At 38.7% G+C, this 23,633-nt stretch overlaps 1 protein-coding gene across 1 annotated transcript in view; it reads right to left on the bottom strand.

Moving 5' to 3' along the window:
- LOC126161963 (uncharacterized) overlaps window positions 1–23,245 on the bottom strand; it is a 44,569-nt gene extending 21,324 nt beyond the window's left edge. Inside the window, exons 1-2 of the mRNA XM_049918150.1 lie at window positions 23,125–23,245; window positions 5,955–6,078 (exon numbers count right to left, since the gene is read on the bottom strand). Of these exons, the coding sequence (XP_049774107.1) occupies window positions 5,955–6,078; window positions 23,125–23,163 (163 nt within the window). The 5' untranslated portion in view covers window positions 23,164–23,245. The remainder of the gene's footprint in view (window positions 1–5,954; window positions 6,079–23,124) is intronic.
- Window positions 23,246–23,633: the final 388 nt, after the last annotated feature.

The raw sequence follows: 23,633 nt of genomic DNA, 5'->3' as shown, positions 1-23,633 counted from the left end.
GGTCGGTGGGTGTGATGAAGAGCACTGCACGGCTTAATATACCATGTAAAATATGTAGGTAAGGAAAAAGTGTTAATTTCACTGGACACAGGACAGGAAAGTTTTGTAAAGAGAGATTGAAGGGAAGCAGTCAATTCGGCAGATATGAGAGTTAAAACCATGCAATCATTCTTTACAGTTAGTGACAGCTTGAAAGAAAACAGGAAATAAATGCTTCTGAACCGACAGTGGAACTAGCTCATCTGCAGAACAGTGGCACTTTAATTGCAAAAGTTAGATGAAAATTCGAAGTATCACAATCCATTGAACAATAAAAGACAAATAGAACAGACACCACAAAGAGCGGCTCCACATTCTGGGTTTGGCCACAAAACGAAACATTCAATGAAGCAGTAGCACTGTAGAAAAACTTAAGTGAGGTGAACTTGATGCATTCTTTTGAAAGACAAAACAAAATCCTTGTCAACAAAAAAGACCTACAAATGAAATACAGTACAAACCAAAATTCTACAACAAAGCTAAATAAAGCAAATTCCTTAATTCGTCACATGACAAAGACCTATACAGCTGTTGGGAGGGGTACTTTTAAACACCTCAAAATCTTCAAAATACCGGAATTTTCCATGTAATACAAATAGGTATGTACCTGGGCAACCCTTCTCACAAAAAATATTAACAGTTACCTGTAACCACTTAATATTTATAATCTATATACTACTCTCCATATACTGCCCTCAAAACCTGTGCAATAAATGACTTATAAATCAAATGGAAATTACACTTAATTTATGTCACACAAGACGAAGAAGAGGGAGAGAATTGATAGCGTGTGGGGATGTGTCTGGCTTATCGCAAGACGACAGCTGTGCCAGTCTACGTGTCTGCACCATGCGGCCTATGCTTCTAGTGTTTACTGGTGACACAGGCTGCAATTTAATCGACTCTAAATGTATTGCCTCAACTGGAAACTCACTTCATGGTAAAATGAATCATGGTTAACTGTTCTACTCTGACCTCTGAGGGTGACAGCATAAAACAGACCATTTAACATGACTTAATCATCTTCTCTCATGCAATTAGCAACATAATTAGCATACAACAGAAATAAAAATCACCTGAAATAACTGGCACAAGAACTCTTTCCTGTACATAATTATCTTGAACTACACAAATGACAAGACATCTTGCCTGCTCACAAATAACCTCAATAAAACAACATCATACACATCTTCACATCAACAAAACTTCACTGCCCTCTTGGGGATTACAGCCGCAAGTTGTCATATCCTCACTTAACAAATTACAGGGGTACAACAGATAAATTCTCCATCATCATTCATCACAACTCTTGTTATGGTACATCAGTTACTACAATGTAGATTCTTGCATTGAGTTAACCAGTTCAGCAACTACCACTTATGAAACACAGAAGGCATGGACAGAAAAAGAATACAAGGTCAGGAGAAAGGAAGTAGAGAGACGCAGAAAGAAGAGAAAGAGAAGGCAGAAAAAGTTCATTCCTTTCGTTCTGCAACCCAGCATGCCACACAGCGTCCTTCCAATTTTGGCAACACAAGTACTAATCGTAAATTACAATTGTGTATGCGCTTGGGGCCTCAAGTTGCCTAGTACCAATAGTAAACAATGGACAATACCAGGATCGTCAAAAGCTAATCATTTGTCGCTACTCTTACCAGGCCTAGAAGCAGATTTTGCATTTGTGCCTGGTCTAACTCCCATCAAGATATAGAGATTTAGTGCACCAACGATTTTGGAAACTTTGTAGACGTGGGGTAAGGTTCAATTCATTCTAGGTAAAGGCACCTCCAAAAACCAGGCAATAACTGCATAAGATGCAAAATTTAACTGTGTACTATAACTTACTGATCTTATATGGCTGCAAGTGCCTCACTACATATCAACACTCACAGTACAGTCATCGTGTTGCGATGCACAGAATGTGGCGGCAACAGATGGGTCGTGCAGCTGGGTGACAACAGCTGAGACTGCAACGTAGACATCCAGGCCCCTGTGTGGCAGCAAGGCCTGCCACACTGCATTCAGTGGACTGGCGGCATCAGTGGGCGACGCAAGCAGCAGGAAAGTCACACCGACTGTGAACAGTGTGCCGCGTGCTCCGTGAGCCACAGCACCGGCACAGGGCACGGATGCCGTGCATTTTCTTCATGGCTCGGCACCCAGCTCAGAGTTAGCAGGTGGAACTGAGAAGCTGCTCTGGCTGCGACTGTCAAATGGGGCTGGCGCGCATGTAGCACACACTTGTGCTGTGTAGCACAGCTCGGTTTACTCAGTGCGCATGCCTTGGTGTGCTGCACCGCATGCAGCCCTGAGCAATGGTATGTGTGGACACAGCATCTGGCATGATATCATAGCTAACGTGCTGCAACACCCAGGCTCGGCTCACAGAGGAGTAGCAGTGGCAAATACTGACCGACCACGCAATGTTAAACATGAACCAAAAGTAAACAGCCACCCTATGGACCGAATGATGGGAATGAATCCCCCTCCTGACACCAATGTACATGGTTAGGGAAGGGGGAAGAAGGTTGCGGCATCCGGATTATCACGACAATGTACAGGAGGTCAAGCAGTCAGGGTTTTTAAGTGGGCATCCAGGGCTGTCATTAAATGACAGAACAGGAAAAGGTAAAATAAGCAAATATATTTCAGTGTATGGGCACACAAGAGGTGTGCCAAGGGTTGGAAGTTACCAGGTTTAGGCTGGTGTAGTAGGTTGAACATCTAAGTGAAGTGGGCAATGGAAGGGTAGGCAGTTCATGTTAACAGATGTCAGTGGCTGGTCGTGAAATGCAGAGGCAGAGGCTCTGCCTCCCAAGAAAGACGTCTGTTCTGCTTGAGGTCCGGATCACAAGAGAGAGAAGCAACTGTGTTCTGCACTGTAGAACACTCCAACATCCACACAGATGACCTGTATTCCACACATACTATTGGCTAAAACCTATAGCGTGAATTTGCCAGCAATTTCAGCTGATGGCTTAATGTGTCTCTTGTCAGCAGCTTTAACGGGACATAACTGCCTCGGTTCTGACGGCAGGCAACTTGTGTCACAAAGGCACAGCGGAAGTTGCTCTGGGATAAAACTTGTAAAGATCTGACTGTGCCTTTGAAATATTTTTTTTAAAACAACTCCCTAACATATTCCTTGACTGGCTGCCACCTTCTACAATATATTTAACTGACAGTGATTCAAACACTTCCTTAAAATTTATGAATCCCATAAAAGTGGTACATCATACTCAATTCCTAATTTCGTAATTTTGTTCATGACTTGCAAAGGGTGCACTGTGTTACATCCATTTCTAAATTTAACTTCTCCTTTTTCTAATTGCACTTCAATATTGCCTACAAATACAGTTGCTGGTAATAATATTGAATGTCTTGAAAATGATGGACGGCACTGTTTTAATTCAGGAGAATCTTCTTACTCTCCAAACACTCTTTACACTTTTCCAATTCAATTTTTGTAATTTTGGTTCCAGTTTTAAAAATTCCAATGCTAGCACCATTACATCCTAGTGCCTTCTTTTTCTTCTTACTTCAAATTGCTTTATACACTTAATCTGACATGGCTTCCAGAATATCATTATTTTCATAAATAGCTGTCTGTGTTTTTCATTCATCTTTTGAGCTGTAGAAACATTTCAAGAATTCTTGGAATGCTTGCACAATGCCTAGGCGATTTCTAATGACCACAATGTCTAAGCACCTCTGGTTAAAGAACTTCTCCTTTTATCTGTACCTGTACAATGTTCATTTCGCAGGATGATCAACTTTATGTGTAAACTAATGGTACAACTCCTAACTATTACATAAGTTTTCATAATCTATATTTCTGACTTCCTGGTTGGTGAATCTCTTTTTTTTCTAGCCTTGTACCTATTTTAATATAGTAAATAACTCTATTTGTTCAAGGATCATTTTATAATTATATATCAACAATGTAGGAAAAGACAGACTGCTACATATCGTAAATAAGACACGTCAAATTCCAGACAGGCACAATGAGAAGACACATATAACTTTCAGCCACAGCCTTCATTAGTAAAAAACACTCATTAGTAAGACACACACACACACACACACACACACACACACACACACACGCTCCTGTGCACACAAGCAAGCACACCTCAAGCACACATGACTACCAACTCCACATCTCAGTCTGGAATGCCAGCTTCATAAAAGGACTCACTGCATTGATAAGTCAATGGCCACTTGAAACTGTTAGATGCTGTAGTACCACATCTTGTGCAGTTTCTTTATTATTCGATAATATTTAGACAATTTAATTTTTAGTTCCACTTAGTCTTTGAAGACTTAAATGACTTTTGTTTCTTATTAAGATCAGTTGAGCTAGTCTGTCTGCAATTTCTTCAATGTCTGTAATATTGTTTTTAATTTTCTTGTTTACACTTGAATTTCCTCACTTACAATGCATCCCTAAATATGTATAATGCCGTAATGATTTAACTTAACACAGTTTCATCATGGCAACAACCTTTGAGCATTCTTAATAGATAACAGCACAGCTTAAGTTTTTATTAAGCACTGTTACATTATTTCCCATATTAGATGTTCATCCAACAATAATCCAAAAAAAAGTATTTGTGATCCTCTTGTCAAATCTGACTGTTCCCTAATGTAAACTTTACACTGGTTCTAATTTTATTTCTTATATGATTGAAGTTCGTCCACCGAGTTTTCTTATCATTAACAAATAGACATCTACTTTAAAACCATTTTTCTATTACTTTCATTGTTTCGTCAGTTTTTTTTGTTGTGGCTCATAACCATTCTATCCTTCATATAGAAGTTGGTATCATCAGCAAATAACATAGTATTTGCTATTGAAAACAGTTACCATAACTCATTAACAAAAACCAAGAACAACAAATGGGCCTAATACTAAGCCCTGGATCACCTCATAATTCATTAATTTATATTAAAAATGGTACACTTTACCTTCCTGGACAAATTCCACTCTTTGTTTCCTATCAAAGAGTTCTGAATTTAATTGTTCTTAAGCAAAATATGATAAAAGCATTTGGGTATAGCAGACCTTGAATCATCAACATCTACAATATGGGTTGGTGAGGATACCATTCATATTTGTTCCCAGTAAAGCAATACCCGAAGCTGATATCTGCATGACATGAGCTTCTGGTTTGAAAATTGTGATCTATCGTGATATGTTCGCTTAATCAAGGGCTATTCACCAGTTTTCACCACACACTTTCTGCAACCTAATTTTTGTGTGTGCAAACTGAAAATCATAGATGGAGTACCATCAAGCAAGTGAACAAAGACAACCACTCTCTATAAAGAGGAAATACTGACAAGTAACCCCCCCCCCCCCACACACACACACAGAGATACATTTTCCCATTTGAATGAGTCCTGACTTACACTGCAGTGATAGAAGAATGCAACTGTGTCATAGAGGGCAGGAGAGTGGGGGTAGGAAGAAAAAGTGACTGAAATCTGAGCTCTAATGTTCATAATCTTTTTTAGATGTAAAACTACTCAGCACCCCATCTCTACACTCAGCCTTTTTCTTTTGTCAAGCTGCTTGAATCACCATTCAATGGCATTATGCACAGCAAATCCACTCTGTGTGAAACCAGGGGGTCATGCGAAAATAAAATGCTAACAGCTCGAGTTTACAGTTCACTTCAGGGAACGTTATAACTATGGCTAATTGCTGAGACTTACCTGATTTAATGTTGCTTCCTCCTATCTCAAGCATACATGAGCATGCCAACCATCACATTAATAATACTATACATCACAACATCTATACCTCTTTCAGATTTGCTGTGGCTTGATTTTCATATCTGGATTGTCTTACATTGAGAGACTACCACTAGCAGTAGCACAACAATAAAACTGACAATAATTAACTCACTTACCAAGCAATATGTGAGCAGACTGATAATTAATGTCTGGGAAAATATCCATGAGGCGACTTCGATGCAGTGCTAAGACATTAGGATTCACAGTTCCAGGAAATGATGAATCACCAGAGAAGCCACCCTTAGACAAACACAGAAAAGATATTATTAGAAACTGGATCACCATTAATCAAATACAGGTGCAGCGAATTTTATTAAAAATTGTGTTTAATATTTTCATTAAGTAGTTCACATTAACTTGCACACAACATGCGGCTAAGCAGTCTAGTAAACTCGTAATTTAAAAAGCATGTAAGTCTATACACTTATTGGGTTTGTGAATTCTTCACCACACTGTTCCAGTGTCTTCTTGACTATAATTAATGCTCCAACATATCTTTTGTTCAGCAAGTGACGTGCACACTAACTCAGGAAGTAAGTAGCTATTTGCTATATGATCACGCAGACATTTTATCAAGTTTTATAGTCACATCCATTAATGTGTTCATCATACATATGTATATCATTTCTTTCATTATCTTTGGCTCTTATGAGTGTAATTAACCCAGTAATGATAAATTTAAAAATTGACACTATTGCCCGTGGCACTATATTTGAAGCTCTGTTTACTTACCTTCACACTGTAATGGAAGCTGGAAATTGTGAAGGACTGGTCTATGAGTGAGAAAGGAAAATCACTCTGGAAGTAGACAAGTGTTAGAAGACTGAAGTCAATAAAAACAAGTAGGAAAAAATGAACACATCAATTATACCATGTGCATATTCATTAATTGTGGAATACTTCATCTTAAAATTGCATCAAAATTCAGATCCTCCAAGAATTCATCCAATATTTTTAATAACTCCTCCCTGATCAATCACATGGGAGTGCACTATGCCGACAGCAATGTTGTCATCCTCTGCCCTTTGGGGAACACTGCTGTTTGGTATCACTCAGTGCCACACAGTCAGCATAACTACTCTTCCAGCCATTATCAGCTTTCCATATCTTGGAGTCGCTACTTCTCATTCAAGCAAGCCAGTGGGCATCATGGAGCTCAGTAACCTAATTCCAGTCCTCCCAACTCTGCATGGCTAATTCCTTTTCAGTCCGGTATTATGTACTATCTGGGTACTAAACAATAATAGCAATAATAACTATTATTATTTAGTACCCAGATAGTATGTAATATCAGACTGAAATCCCATGTGAGGTTATTAGATCCTCCATCGGGCACCTCCCCAGGTGGTGAGTAGGGGAAAGCCTCCCAGATATGCGAGGTACCAGGGAAATCAAAATACAGTGTGGACCAAATATTAACACGAACCCAAGAAATCCAGACACGTCTGTTTGAAAATCACTCGTACTCTAGTCAGTGTCTGTCATCTCAGTACGGCTGAAAACAATATGAATGAACCAGGCCAAACAACTGAAACAAGTGAACATGAACTGTGTATACAATCACAACTTTACCCCAGGTGGTACCCAGTCCACCCGCCAAGACATGGCAACTGGATTTTTGGATTCTGAGGAGTCGAGGCAAGCACAGCGGTGAATGTCGGAATCTTTGGTAAACTTCCCTACATACAGTAAACATTCATCAGAACACTGAATGTCAACACACTCACCCAAACAGGAAAACTACACAACCTCACTCAAGAAACTGACTAACAATGAATCCTCCTCCTTGCTCTTCAAGAAAGACAACTGACCAACAACGAAACCATGGACTATGGAAATTACCGCATCTTCCAGAGCAAAACACAACAGGAAGTTGTGAAAGGTGCACCAATATTTGGCATGGCTTTGTTTGTGCATAGATCTATCATCACCTCTATCAAGGAAATCTCACCCGTAAACAATCAACTTATGACAATATGACAGTAAGAAGAATCCCGAAACCATCGAAAAATTCTGGAACCAACTCAAAAAGACCATGAGCAAAACGTGTGATGTGAAGATCCTAATGGGAGACTTCAAAGCTCAACATGGCAAGGAAAATATCTATTGAAAAAGCATAGGCAAGAATTTTGCACACGAAAACGCAAACACGAATGGCACGCAGCTGGTTTATATCTGTCAACAATTTTACCTCAACATTATGTCTACCCACTTCAGAAAACCCACACACAAACAGAAGACATGGCGATACACAGTCCAACAACTCGGTGAATACCAGATCAATCACGTAGCAATCTCCCACGCCCACTACAGAACCATTCATGATGTCCAAATCTGACGGGGTGCAAACATCAATTCCGACCACTGCCTTATACGAATGAAAGTAAATTTTTCTCCGAAGGGAGTTCACCCAAAAAAAGCCCACATCCAGAAGTTTGATGTATCGAAAATTCAGAAAACAACAATTCCAGAAGAATGGGAGAAAGAACCGGTGAATAATTGGACTGACTTCTGCAACAAAATAATCAGAGAAGCCAAAGAACTGATCCCACTGCAAAGGAAGGTAAAACACCCCTGGTGGAATTCTGACTGTGATCAAGCCTTCATTAACTACCGACTCATCTTCCAAACATACAACAGCCACAAATCCCTAGAAACCCAACAGAACTTCCTCAACATCAGCAAGCAAACAAACAGAACCCTGAGGAAAACAAAACGCGGCTACATCACTGAACAACTCAAATCAATAGGATAACTTCTTCAGGAACTTCAACAGCGGAAATTTATGAAAGACCTTCGCGAGCAGAATTAAAGGTTCCTCACCACAAAATCTGACTTTCAGGAAACGAGATGGAAAACTTGCACCCACCAACCAAGAAAACTGTGAAGTACTGGCACGGTACTTTTTCGACCTCCTCAACTGCCCCAAACCACCCAAACGTTCAACAACTAGTCCCAGAGCACACAAAACCCAATGCAGAACGACCAACACAAGAAGAAAACCAGCACATCATCAAGAAACTCAAGAACAGATAGACATCAGGAGAAGATGGAATCATCGCAGAATTACCAAAAGAATCTGGGGCCCACGATCACTTCAGGAAATCACGCAGATCATGCAAGAAATCGGATAAAGTGAAAAACTCCCAGACGACTAGAAATGTGCACTCCTCCACCCACTCCACAAAAAAGGAAACAAATCCGATGTAAATAGCTAGAGAGGAATCTCCCTCCTCTCCTTCCTTACAAAATACTCTCCGCCTGCCTCCAACAATGCGCACAAGGACAGATCGAGCTCCTAATTGGTGAATACCAGACAGGATTTGGAGAACACAGATCATGCACTAAACAAATTGTCAACCTGAAATCCACATTAAAACTTCGAGCCACACGAATCTCCCAACAATTTGCACATTCGTCGACTTCAAGAAGGCCTGCAACTCCATCAACTGACAATCCCTCTTTAATATGCTCTAAGAAAGCAATCTTGACCCAAAAACACGACGACTGATCCAACAAATCCGAACGACACAACTTCCGAATTCAAGTTCAGCGGAGAAATCTCCCAACCTTTCCTCATCAAAACCAGTGTCCGACAGGGTGATGGACTCTCCCCCAACTACTCTTCAACATCGTTCTTGATAAGATCATCAAAGAATGGGACACGGGATAACATCAATGTCACATGTTTAGCCTTCACTGACGATCACACGATCTTCTCGGAGGAAGAACGAACAGCAATTCGTCAGATTTGAGTACTCAAAGAATGTGCCGAAAAAGTTGGGCTGCAAATCTCTTTCATAAAAACTGAATTTATGACCACAAAACATGTCGAAACAGAAAATTTGTTCACACAATACAGCAGAATAAACAGAGTCAACCACTTTAAATACTTGGGTGAAATCATCAAACCCACTGGAACAGACAGATTACCCCAAAAAGCACGAGAAGTCAAAATGTGAAAAGCATATGGGAAAATTGTGAACATCTGCAGCAAAAGGTGCATGAATATATATACACACATCAAAAAAAGTTTTGTATCACCTCGGTTCCGCGAGTTCCAGAACCTGTACAGAAAATTAGAATAGAGATTAATATAAACATCATTTCTGCCTTTTTATTGCTTATGAAAACCACACATTGCATGTTGTACCACCATACAGTGAGACCTTCAGAGGAGGTGGTCCAGATTGCTGTACACACCAGTACCTCTAATACCCAGCAGCACGTCCCCTTGCATTGATGCATGCCTGTACTTGTTGTGGCATACTATCCACAAGTTTATCAAGGCACTGTTGGTCCATATTGTCTCAATCCTCAACGTTGATTCGGCATTGATCAATCAAGAGAGGTTGGTGGGTCATGTCGTCCACAAACAGCCCTTTTCAATCTATCCTAGGCATGTTCGATGGTTTCATGTTGGGAGAACAAGCTGGCCACTTTAGTCGAGCGATCTTGTTATCCTGAAGGAAGTCCTTCACAAGATGTGCATGACAGGGGCATGAATTGTCATTCATGAGATGGATGCCCTCGCCAATATGGTTGCACTATCGAGGGGGGCATGAATTGTCATTCATGAAGACGGATGCCTCGCCAATATGGTTGCTCTATTGGTCGGAGGATGGCATTCACATATCGTACAGCCGTTACGGCGCCTTCCATGATCACCAGCGGCATACGTTGGCCCCACATAATGCCGCCTCAAAGCAGCAGGGAACCTCCCCCTTGCTGCACTCACTGGACAGTGTGTCTAAGGCATTCAGCCTGACCAGGTTGCCTCCAAACATGTCTCCAACAATTGTCTGGATGCAAAGATGGACCTCGCCAAGGACGCCAGGAGTGGAGTTGCACATCATGCAGCCTTTTGCACACAGTTTGAGTCATAACATGACATCCTGTGGGTGCACGAAAAGCATTATTCAACATGGTGGCATTGCTGTCAGGAATCCTTCGAGCAATAATCCCTAGGTAGTCGTCATCCACTGCAGTAGTAGTCCTTGGGCGGCCTGAGCGAGCCATGTTATCAACAGTTCCTGTATCTCCTCCAAGTCCGAACAACATCGCTTTGGTTCACTCTGAGCCACCTAGACACTTCCCTTGTTGAGAGCCCTTTCTGGCACAAAGTACCAATGCAATGTGATCGAACTGCGGTATTGACCGTCTACGTATGGTTGAACTACAGACAACATGAGACATGTACATCTTTCCTGGTGGAATGACTGGAACTGATCGGTTGTCAGACCCCCTCCGTCTAATAGGTGCTGCTCATGCGTGGTTGTTTACATTTTTCGGCAGGTTTAGTGACGTCTGAACAGTCAAAGGGACTGTGTCTGTGATACAATATTATTTAAAAAAGCGGATAAAGTGTCACTAGAAGCCTTCCTAAGAGACAATCTCCACTCCTTCCGAACTGACTATGCAAATGTAGACGAGATGTAGCTCAAATTCAAAGATATAGCAGCAACAGCAATTGAGAGATTCATACCTCATAAATTGGTAAGAGATGGAACTGATCCCCTATGGTACACATAACAGGTCCGAACATTGTTGCAGATGCAACGGAAAAAGCATGCGAAGTTCTGAAGAACGCAAAATCCCGAAGATTGGCTAAAATTTACAGACGCACGAAATCTGGCATGGACTTCAATGCGAGATGCCTTAATAGGTTCCACAACGAAACAATGTCTCGAAATTTGGTAGAAAATCCGAAGAAATTCTGGTCGTATGTAAAGTACACAAGCGGCAAGACACAGTCAATACCTTCGCTGCGCAGTGCCGATGGTACTGTTATCGACAACTGTGCCGCTAAAGCGGATTTATTGAACACTGTTTTCCGAAATTCCTTCCCCAGGGAAGACGAATGGAATATTCCAGAATTTGAAACACGAACAGCTGCTAGCATGAGTTTCTTAGAAGTAGATACCTTAGGGGTTGCGAAGCAACTCAAATCGCTTGATACGGGCAAGTCTTCAGGCCCAGATTGTATACTGATTAGGTTCCTTTCAGATTACGCTGATACAATAGCTGCCTACTTAGCAATCACATACAACTGCTCGCTCACCGATAGATCTATACCTACATATTGGAAAATTGCGCAGGTCGCACCAGTGTTTAAGAAGGGTAGTAGGAGTAATCCATCGAACTACAGACCTATATCATTGACGTCGGTTTGCAGTAGGGTTTTGGAGCATATACTGTATTCAAACATTATGAATCACCCCGAAAGGAACGATCTATTGATACGCAATCAGCATGGTTTCAGAAAACATCGTTCTTGTGCAACGCAGCTAGCTCTTTATTCGCACGAAGTAATGGCCACTATCGACAGGGGATCTCAAGTTGATTCCGTACTTCTAGATTTCCGGAAAGCTTTTGACACCGTTCCTCACAAGTGACTTCTAATCAAGCTGTGGGCCTATGGGGTATCGTCTCAGTTGTGCGACTGGATTCGTGATTTCCTGTCAGGAAGGTTGCAGTTTGTAGTAATAGATGGCAAATCATCGAGTAAAACTGAAGTGATATCAGGTGGTCCCCAGGGAAGCGTCCTGGGACCTCTGCTGTTCCTGATCTATATAAATGACCTGGGTGACAATCTCAGTTCTCTTAGGTTGTTCGCAGATGATGCTGTAATTTACCGTCTAGTAAGGTCATCCGAAGACCAGTATCAGTTGCAAAGCGATTTAGACAAGATTGCTGTATGGTGTGGCAGGTGGCAGTTGACGCTAAATAATGAAAAGTGTGAGGTGATCCACATGAGTTCCAAAAGAAATCCGTTGGAATTTGATTACTCAATAAATAGTACATTTCTCAAGGCTGTCAATTCAACTAAGTACCTGGGTGTTAAAATTACAAACAACTTCATTTGGAAAGACCACATAGATAATATTGTAGGGAAGGCGAGCCAAAGGTTGCGTTTCATTGGCAGGACACTTAGAAGATGCAACAAGTCCACTAAAGAGACAGCATACACTACACTCGTTCATCCTATGTTAGAATATTGCTGTGCGGTGTGGGATCTTTACCAGGTGGGATTGACAGAGGACATCGAAAGGGTGCGAAAAAGGGCAGCTCGTTTTGTATTATCACGTAATAGGGGAGAGAGTGTGGCAGATATGATACGCGAGTTGGGATGGAAGTTATTAAAACAAAGACGTTTTTTGTCACGGCGAGATCTATGTATGAAATTTCAGTCACCAACTTTCTTTTCCGAATGCGAAAATATTTTGTTGAGCCCAACCTACATAGGTAGGAGTGACCATCAAAATAAAATAAGAGAAATCAGAGCCCGAACAGAAAGGTTTAGATGTTCGTTTTTCCCACGCACTGTTTGGGAGTGGAATGGTAGAGAGATAGTATGATTGTGGTTCAACAAACCCTCTGCCAAGCACTTAAATGTGAATTGCAGAGTAATCATGTAGATGTAGATGTTACAGTCTATGTCTATCTTCAGGAGTTCTGGGAACTGGGGCGATGCAAAACATTTTTTGATTTTGTGTGTGTGTGTGTGTGTGTGTGTGTGTGTGTGTCTATATAAATGACCCTAAACCTCAATTACAAAGTGGATCTTGACAAAATAAAAAAAGCTGAAAGGAAAATCATTCACAAAATCCTGTGTCCGAAGGTCACTGACAAAGGATAACATTGAAACAGACTGAAGTGCTATGGACACATTATGAGACTGGATGACAACAGATTAACAAAGTAAATTCTAATGTACTCACAGAAAATAAAAACGACAACAGTCTGGATCAAATTCAAACTGATCTCAAAAATGCCAACATCACATCCACAGATATCGCAGATCAAAAAATCTTCCGGCAGAAGATCCACTGATGGGAAGTTCCACCAGGAGAAAAACCCAGAAGATCTACGGGAAAACTGATGGAAGAACATCGAGCTAAACATAGCGAGAGGATGAAACAATTCTGGAAGGACAAGAAAAATAACATCCACAGATCGTAGTTCGCTTTGTGTGATCCTCTATGAGTCTAAACAATTTAAATAATAATAATAATAATAATAATACTTTATTCAACATTGAATGACTCATTGCATATGTATAAAAAACAGGTTACAATTCTCCATACATAGCACAATACTACATTCTTCTGAAGACGTCACTGATTAACAAAATGATCAAATTGCAAATGAAATGGTTTGCGTAACACTGTGAATGAGCGTATGGTTTTGATGGCCGGGAGGCCCCATCCAGGAAGTTCAGCCACCGAGTGTAAGTCTTACTGCAGTGCATTCTTCTGAAGACGTCACTGATTAACAAAATTATCAAATTACAAATAAAATGGTTTGCTTAACACTGTGAATGAGCATATGGTTTTGTTGGCCGGGAGGCCCCATCCAGGAAGTTCGACCACCTAGTGCAAGTCTTACTGCAGTTGACGTCACATTGGATGTTTTGCATGCGGTGATGAGGATGAAATGATGATGAGAACAACACAACACCCAGACCACGAGCGGAGAAAATCTCCATCCTGGCTGGGAATTGAATATGGGCCCACTGCAAGGGAGCCACAGGCGTTACCACTCAGCTAAGCAGGCGGACTGCTTAACAGTATTTACATTTTTATTTTTATTTTTTCACAGCACTTCTTATTCTGCACATAAGTATGGTTTTCTTCTAATGTGTAAAATGGATTTGTAACAGGAATTTCTTTAGCTGAAATCTAAGCTTTGTTGTGGGTAGGGTCATAACTTTACTGGGCAGTGCATTGGCTAACTTTAAACCCACATACTGTAGACCCTTTTCATAAAGTGCTGATCTGTGGCTGCTAATGTAAAATTTTTCTTTATTTCTGGTATTGTACTGATACAAATTGGAACAAATGTTGGGCTGCAGTCTTTTAACAAGTAAAATGGCCTTTAGAATGTACATATTTACTACGGTTAGTACATCAGTTTTTGGGAACAAGCCACGACATGATTCCTTATATTTTGCTCCACAGATGAGTCTTACATCTCTTTTCTGAAGCAGCAATAGCTTATTTAGGTTTGCTTTGGTTGTTGCTCCTAATATTTCTATACAATTTAAAAATATGTATCCGGTCACAATCTTTTAATCAGGTCTATGTGCTCAGAAAAGAAATGATTTTATTGTGTTCTGTAAAAGTCCCTTAGACGATACAGGAATGCTGAAATGACAAATTATAGCAACAGAAAGAAATTACAATTTCATGTATCAAACTGCAGAATGGTAGCTCTAGGAAACAAGTAAGAAATTAATTTTCAGCCCAGTGTAGGCATTTCAGCTTTTGCAGAGGCAAATAGCATTTGGTGTACGAGTACTGTTGCTTCAACATTAACATGTAGTGACACTCCTGCAAAATAATGTCTTCCATTAGAACTTGACATCCATGTAATGGTGATAACACAATATCCTTGATACGGATTTTGTGGCAAAGAATGTCAAAGTATTAGCAGTTGTATGACCAGCAACTGTCTCTGTCATAAAACCATTGCTGTCCATGCCTTTTTAAAGTTAATAGCATACTTAAAGACATTAAGAACATTTATTACTTTTGTGGTGGTTCAGCTGTTCAATATAAAAATTTCAAAAATTTCATCAATTAATGTCTGCACAAAAAGGATTTTGGCATCACTGCCAAATGAAATTTTTTGGGAACAAGCCAACGTAAATTGCTTTGTGATGGCATTGGGGGAACAGCAAAAAGATTAGCAGTCTGTGCTAGTCTTCAGAGGCCCTTAGATAACCAAATATTAACTCCACATGATTTGTTCAAATTCTGTGATGATAGTATTCCAGACATAAAGTCTTTTTATGTACCAAAAGAAGAAATTGAAAAAATTCAGCCTGATCAAGAAAAAAAGGTTTTCCATGTGACATACAATATCTGGAACAAAAGAAAATCAATTTAAGCCAATTAATTATAATCAGCTCAGAGGAAGCAAGAGTTTCCAATGATGCTACAGCATTCACATTTCATGCCTTCAAAGAAGGATAGTATGCTGCGTGTACATATGACAAATTTTGGTGATTTTGTTAAGTTTCCCATGAACAACAAAGATATCTTCATCAGCTTTAAGCACCTACATGGTTCTGCTCATTTCTCCACTGGCCAACTACTAAAGTCACCTGTTGCATTCCTGAGGAACGTATTTTCATGACTTAAGAAGATCCATCAACATCAGGAAGACAATACAGTTATCCATGATCTGTCCATGACCAAATTGTAGAACTGTTTAACCAAAAATGGAAGTGACTCTGCAGAACTTTTGTTTTGCAAATTTGCTATGTTGTTTATTGTACTTGTTTTTATGGCATGTGTTACATAAATGTTTGAAACTGATTTATATACTGGAATAAAAAAAAATTAATTATGGGATTTAATGAGCAAAAATTTCACTTTTCAATCTTCTCGAAGTGCTAAAATAATAACTTTTGAAACATATTCTTACTCATCAAAACGCAAGATCCAGAAATTAAACAATATAGCTTTGAAAGCTTAAAGCAGCTCTTTCCAGCTGTGGCAAGAAAAAAAGAATTGAACAAGACACAGTTGAGATATTGCCCCCCCCCCCCCCCAAAATAACCTAAAATTTGCAGGTAGAAACTTTGGCCAACTTTGCAGGTGCGTATCTTTTTGTCTAGGCATCCAACGTTAATTAAATTTGATCCATATAAAGACATCATTGGTAGGAATAACCCTCTGAAGTTTTGGTGTGATTGGTTGATTTAGAAAGTAGCAGTGGTCAGTCAAACCTTGGCTCTCAGAATAGCGTGACAAATCTTTTAGCCACTTTAGAGGCTTTTATCTATATTTAGGTGTGGCTACATCACTAAATTTTGCCACTGTGTGATTCAGCATAATAAGGCGTCTATGTATTATTAAAGCAAATGACCAAATGTCTGCCAAAACTTTTTAAAAGCCTAGCAAACTTGGCACATTTGCACCTTTGTTTGTGATGCGAAGGTGATTTTGGAGATGGTCAAGTGGGGACCTGTGGTCCGTTTGACGTGGAATGAACCAATAGTATCGCAGAATGGTTCACATACAATAAGTTAAACATAAATGAAGGAAAAACTGTAGCACTTAACTTCCATAATGTCAAGGAAAAATATAAAAAAAAAAAAACAAATATAAATATTCAGCTGTCAAACAAAGATGCAAACAGAGTTGACGTGACAAAGTTTCTTGGGTTCTGGATCCAGGTAAATGTCAGGTGGAGAACTCATACCGATAATATCAGCAAAAAATTGAACACATCCTGCTATGTGATGAGGGCCCTTTAAAGCTGCTGTAACAAAGTTTGCCTAGAAAGTGGGTACTATGCAAGTGTCTAACCAATTCTGAAGTATGGAGTCATTTTCTGGAGAGCTTCTCCAAACACCACCAAACTATTTAGAATCCAAAAAAGTATCGTAGAAGGTGAGAAAATCTTGCAAGAAAACTACAAATACTCCCACTTCCATACCTTCATATCTATGAAACCATAATATTTATACAGCAGTATGTGACTGAAAATCCTGCACTCTTCCTCAAAAATGAAGATGTACACACTCACAACACAAGGCAAAAAGTGCACCTCCATATGCACCATAGAAAAACTAAGCTCTGTGAAAATGGATATTCAGAAACTACCAAGTAACATACAATCGATAAACAACACAGCCGGGTTCAAAGCTGCAGTAAAGGCATAAGGTAAGAGAACCTATGTTTGACAGGTCACCCTAAAGTCGACATACAATTTAAAATATTCAAAATAAGGAAATGAAGTAATATAGAAGGCTGAGCTTTTAACATACATTGTTGTTATACATTATTTAACTGTGGTATCTACAAAGTCACAGAGAAAGCATCGTGGTTTTGGGAGGGAAAAGCCACATTTGTTATGACCTGCACTGCAGACAGAAGCAAACCTTAAGGAAATCGCAAGCAGGTAAGTTTCATTCAGTGTGTCTCAACTTCTTTCTGTATGTGTTAGATTAATTTTAATTCTTTTGGGTTACTGAAAAGACTTTATTATTGCCTTTGTTTTGTTAAACGTGGGATAAAATTATTACTTTAAGAATTCACATGTATGTCAACTATTGCAACTATTAGCATAATCTTAAATATGACAGGGGTGTCAACTTTAGGTTTCCAATTACAACTTGAGTTTTAGACTGTATCTGAAAGTAACTTCAATGCTGTTCATATTGATATTAGTTTTATTAAGCTATGTCACTTACAATCCATAATTGACATACGGTATCAGCTTTACGTATTCAAGTGTCTAATTTGGGAGTGCTACCTGATAATTTTAAATCTTTTATTTTCTAACATCATCAGTATTCTAAATAATTGCTATTTTTTACTGTTTTTTTTTTTTTTTTTTTTTTTTCCAGAAACAAGGGTCCGAAAAAGTATCAACAATACACGCAAGTCTTTGATAGTGACCATTGATGCAGTGAACCATGGAATGAGCTATTCTTCTGCTTCAAAACAAGTTGGGATTCCAAAGGTAACTTTGATGGGGAAACATAAGGGGCAGGTCCCATTACAAATGAAAATGGGAGGTTCTACAGCATTTTCAGCAGATCAGGAAAATTTGCTAGCTGAATGGGAAATAATGACGAGGAAAAGAGGGTTCCTAGTTTGGAAACAGACATTATTGTATTCTGCTAGAACACTGGCTGACAAATTAAAGCTTAAATTGAGTCTTTTCCAAGTAAGAAATGGTACAATGGCTTTATGCAACAACATCACAATTTAAGCTCAAGAATTTGCCAAAATTTAACTACAAACCGAAGAAATGCCACTCAAGATAATATAAAATTTTGGTTTAAGGAGGTTCATAGTTATTTTGGGGAGAGAGGGCTAATTTCAGTGTTTGAGGACCGAAGTAGAATTTTTAATGGGGACGAAACTTCCTTCTTCCTCAATCCAAAGGGTGGAAATGTTCTGGCTGAACGAGGATCAAAGACAGTGTATCAACAGACTGGAAATGATGTAAAGAACATCACAACACTCATTATGGGATATGCTGTTGGGGAACTTGGTCCACCAATGATTGTATTTAGGTAAATACTTTTACCTGTTTAGTAATTTTTGTATTTGTATTATCTAGCAAGCCTAGTTTACATTCTGAATATTTTCTTTCAGGTACACCAGAATACCAGCAGCTGTAGCCACAGCAGTACCAAAGGAATGGGCCATTGGGCATTCAGAAAGTGGGTGGATGAACCATGAAAACTTCTATGAGTATACTGCCAACATTTTCTACCCATGGTTGGTAAAGAAAGGATTTCAGTTCCCCATTGTTTTGTTTGTGGATGGTCATACATTACAAGTCACTGCCCCGGTGTCAGTTTTGTGCAGAGAAGGGCAGTGAAATAGTGGCCTTATATCCAAATGCAACACACATTTTCCAACCTATGGATGTTGCTGTGTTCCATACTCTAAAAATGTCTTGGAAGCAAAAAGTGCAAGAGTGGCGCATGGACACTTAAATAAACAAAACTTCGCACACATGCTCAGTTCAGTTCTAGATGATATATCGCCCAAGATCCTTCAGAATGGGTTCCGTAAATGTGGATAATTTCCCTGAAATGCAGAAGCTGTTGTAGTTCCACAATTAGATGTAAATGAGCCACAAGTGGCAACAACAACAACAGCAATCCCGGAGTCCCAGTTGAAAAAGCACGTAGCTTGGCTCGAAGATCAAATTGGACCAGAGAGACTACGAACTTTTGTGGAAAATAAGGGAGACAGGGCAGGTTGTGCAGAAGATTAGTTTTCATAAGCAGAACAACCTCCTCAACTTCAAGAAGTGGGAAATACAACACAGTCACAACAAATGAGCCGAAACCATCCATTAGTGTAGGATTTGTACCATCACCCTTTAAAAGAGCTTTTGTTTTGGCCTAGTCATACTACTTCAACCAGAGTAAAGAGAAAGAAAGAAAAAAATTCCATCTGTTGCCACATCTCCTCAAATGATAGAGTACTTCCTTGAAAAGGAGGAAATGAAAAAGAAACTAGAAATGGAGAAACAAGAAAGGAAGAAGGCTAGAGAGGAAATGAAAATTATTCAACAAAAGAAGAGGGAAGATAGACTAGCCAAGAAAGGGAAAAAGAAAGTGGTGGTGTCCGATTCAAATACTTCAGATGAGAATGAAGTTCCATTAATGAACAGTGACTCAGAATTGTATGAACAAGATTCTGACGAAATGTCATTAGAAACTACCAGTGAAAAGAATGTGAAAGAAGGGGATTTTATCATTGCAAAATTTGTTGGGGAAAAAAAAAAAAAGTCGTCAATCTTCAGTTACCTTTGCGTTGTTCAAGAGATGTCAATAGATCTGATAAAAGTTATAGGACTGAATAGTATTGACATAAGTAACACTGAGTTTTTAGCAAATGAAACTGATATTTCCTTTATCTCACACCATCAAATAATTGATTTTGTAGAGATGCCTGAACTGTCAGTGATGGGGGAAAGGAACAAATATGTTTTCAAAAAATCACTTAATGTAAAAGAAAAATAGGTCATACATTGGTTTCTGACATTCTTTTGTAAAAATCAATTTTAAACAGTAAGCTCCTTTCTGAATTTTCAGTTGCTTTTACTCGCCTGTTTAAAGATAATGAATAATTTGGTAAGGAATGTTAATTTTTGAGGACTATATTTACATGTACTTCATAAGATTTACACCTACTGTAAATGTTTGCAGTTAAACTTAAATAATAAAAAAAATATTTGGTGTGACTAGCATTGCAGTTTTCTTTCCATCCTTGTCTAATTTTATTGTGCCAGTATAAATAATAATGTACCAGTCCTATCCACTGAAACCATAGTAACATTGTAACCACTGAACAAATACAAATAATTTACCAACAATAACTAGTGTCATCACAAGAGAGTACTGATGTTAAAATGACAGAAACAATATTGTGTTAAATGATGTCCCACATCTTATGTACATTCTATATACCAACCAAGTCTCATGGACAAATAAATAAATACCCACGTACCAAATATGACTAAATTCCAAAAGTGGTTACCTTAGGATTCACCAAAGTATCTGTGACCCATACTTGAGATGCCTGAAATGAGGTGTATTTCTATGATTAACTACAACTACAGTACTGACAGTAATTTTACAAGTGTATAATACCAATGTTATCATCAGGTACAGAGGTACATGCTGTTGGTTGCAAAAGGGGACACTGGCATGGCAAGGCACAGTATATACAGTTCTGTACAGTTAACGGCACAACACCATTGATAATTATAGAGTAATGGAAGTCTGTAGCTAAGGCAGAAAACTCCAAATTTTTGGGTATGTGCAGTGACGAGAGATCGAACTGGAAGAAACACACTGATGATCTGATGAAAAATTTAAGTGCAGTTACTAATGCTCTTAGGATTATTGCAAATTTTGACAATATATGTATAAGTAAGCCTAAATTAGCTTATTATACCTATTTTCATCCAGTGGTATTATATTTTAGGGTAATTCATCAATAAGGAAAAAAAGTAATCATTGCACAAAGCACGTAAGCTGAATAATAGTAAAGCAGCAGCAATGTGCACAGATTAAACACTAGGAGAAAGTTGATCTTCACTACCTTCAATTAAATCTAACTTTGACACAGAAAGTGGTGAATTATGCGGCCACAAAAATCATTTGTCTCTTACCAAATAGCATCAAAAGTCTGAGAGAGCCAACCAAAATTTAAAAGCAAATTAAAAGAATTTCTGAATGACAGCTCCTTATTCAATAGATGCATTTTTAGATACAAATCAGTAATCTTACAACCACAAAAACTAACTAACTTGAATTAAGGCATGTAAAGAAAACTTTTGATAAACTGACATGTTCCGTATCATTTTGAAGTCATCATATTCATGACCTCTGGTACAATTATTAATATAATCTAAACATGTCAATACGAATGAAATCATGAAGTCTTGGAGAGCCAGTAAAATGGACTGCACAATAAGGTCATTTGTCACTGTAATAATAAACTGTTCCTGGACAATAAAAACAATTCTTTAAGTAACATGACTAATGCCCTATCTAACTGCATAAAACTGGAAAAGAACAATCAGGCAGATGTGAACAGGGAGAGATCAGTCAGTGTGTTTGATCATTTTCCGTTATTATGCCCACTAAAGTGTCATCAGGAGCTACAACACTGCAGAGGAACTCCTTTTAAGTGCTTTATGAAACCGTGATTCCTAGGCAACAATAAGGAACACTGGAACTAAGATCACTGGACCATAGCAACAAAATTAACTGAGATTTCAAGCACTTCTCACATTCCCTCACTTTCAGATATCTAATACGACTGTTGTTACCTAATACATTGAGTAAATAACGTTGGTTCTATTTATCTACAATTTTATGGGGCAAATTATTTACTTAATAAGAAACAACAAGGCTTCATTTAGAAAATAACAATTCCACACGAGTTAAATGAGTGGAGTAGGCAGTAAAGTAATAGTTCACAAATCTGAAACGCATGTAGACAAAGATCTCAACATTTACATCATTAAATCTTTCACTACCTATTTTACACTACAAACACAGGCACTACGTAATCCAAATTTAACAATCATTTGTTGAAGAATCCTGGTAGGTTGCTTTTTGTTTGTTGATAACATCGCAACCAATGTACATGGAAAATTGAAAATTCTGTTGAACAATTAGTATGGTGCCGGTGTTTAAGAAGTCTGCAACAAAAAGCTTTCGAAAGAATTCCATTCATCAGAAAATCTGAATATGTTCTACAGTAGATCTTTACAACGGCAACTAGCTTGAACTTAAACAGCACTAATACTGCTAGTAATTATGAATGCTGATTAAAATGTCCCTTTTTTGTTATCAGAAGTACTGATGGGATTGCTGGATGTCTTTTGAAACTGAATAGTAGTAAAAATAGTTTTGATGCCATGTTTGTACCAGTAACCTTCTTTTCGTAAAATGCTTCGCGCACTGAGTTACATTACGAAATTAAATAACTTCGGTACGATTACTGTCGTCTGCATATCATGAAATTAAAATCCGCCATATTTTCAATAATAATTGAAAAAAATAATGCAACAGTTCACGCTTGGTCCGCATCACAGAAATAAACCAACAAAACTATCTACAGTTGTAGGAAAATGACACCACCACTAAAACTTGAAAAGTTTAAAACCAATTCACACACACAGGTAAGACTATATGTGAAACAATTCAAAAGGCGCAACATTCGCAGTTGAATATTTAAGTGATTTTTTTTATTCCTCTGACTTAATTTCAAAGTTATATCAGTAACTTACTCGGCGACCTCCTCTTGTCTTGACTCTCCTCATAGCCATACTACGCCAAGCAGCAACCTTCCCTAACTCGGTCCCGCTTCGCTTTCAACAATGTACATTTGCGCAATAAAGCCAACAGAACTACAGTGATCTTCAAACAACTTCATCTCAAACGATCAGCGTTGCCAACCGTACGCTCTGGTTCCTACACCCACGATAATTGAAGATGGTGCACGAACATACTACCCACCCTTCGGATCGTGCGTTTTTATTGTACGATGTTTTGAAAAGCTTACTATTTTTAATATTTCAGCTTATTTATTATTTTAATTTTATGGTTTAAAAGCAAATTAAAAGAATTTCTGAATGACAGCTCCTTATTCAATAGATGCATTTTTAGATACAGATCAGTAATCTTACAACCACAAAAACTAACTAACTTGAATTAAGGCATGTAAAGAAAACATGTTAATGTTTTACAATTTATTTCACAGATATGATTTTGAGCAGCCTACATGCCAGTCTGTCCA

This window comes from Schistocerca cancellata, chromosome 1, assembly GCF_023864275.1.
Source record: "Schistocerca cancellata isolate TAMUIC-IGC-003103 chromosome 1, iqSchCanc2.1, whole genome shotgun sequence".
NCBI classification, from domain to species: domain Eukaryota; kingdom Metazoa; phylum Arthropoda; class Insecta; order Orthoptera; family Acrididae; genus Schistocerca; species Schistocerca cancellata.
This window is presented reverse-complemented; position numbering and strand designations above follow the sequence as displayed.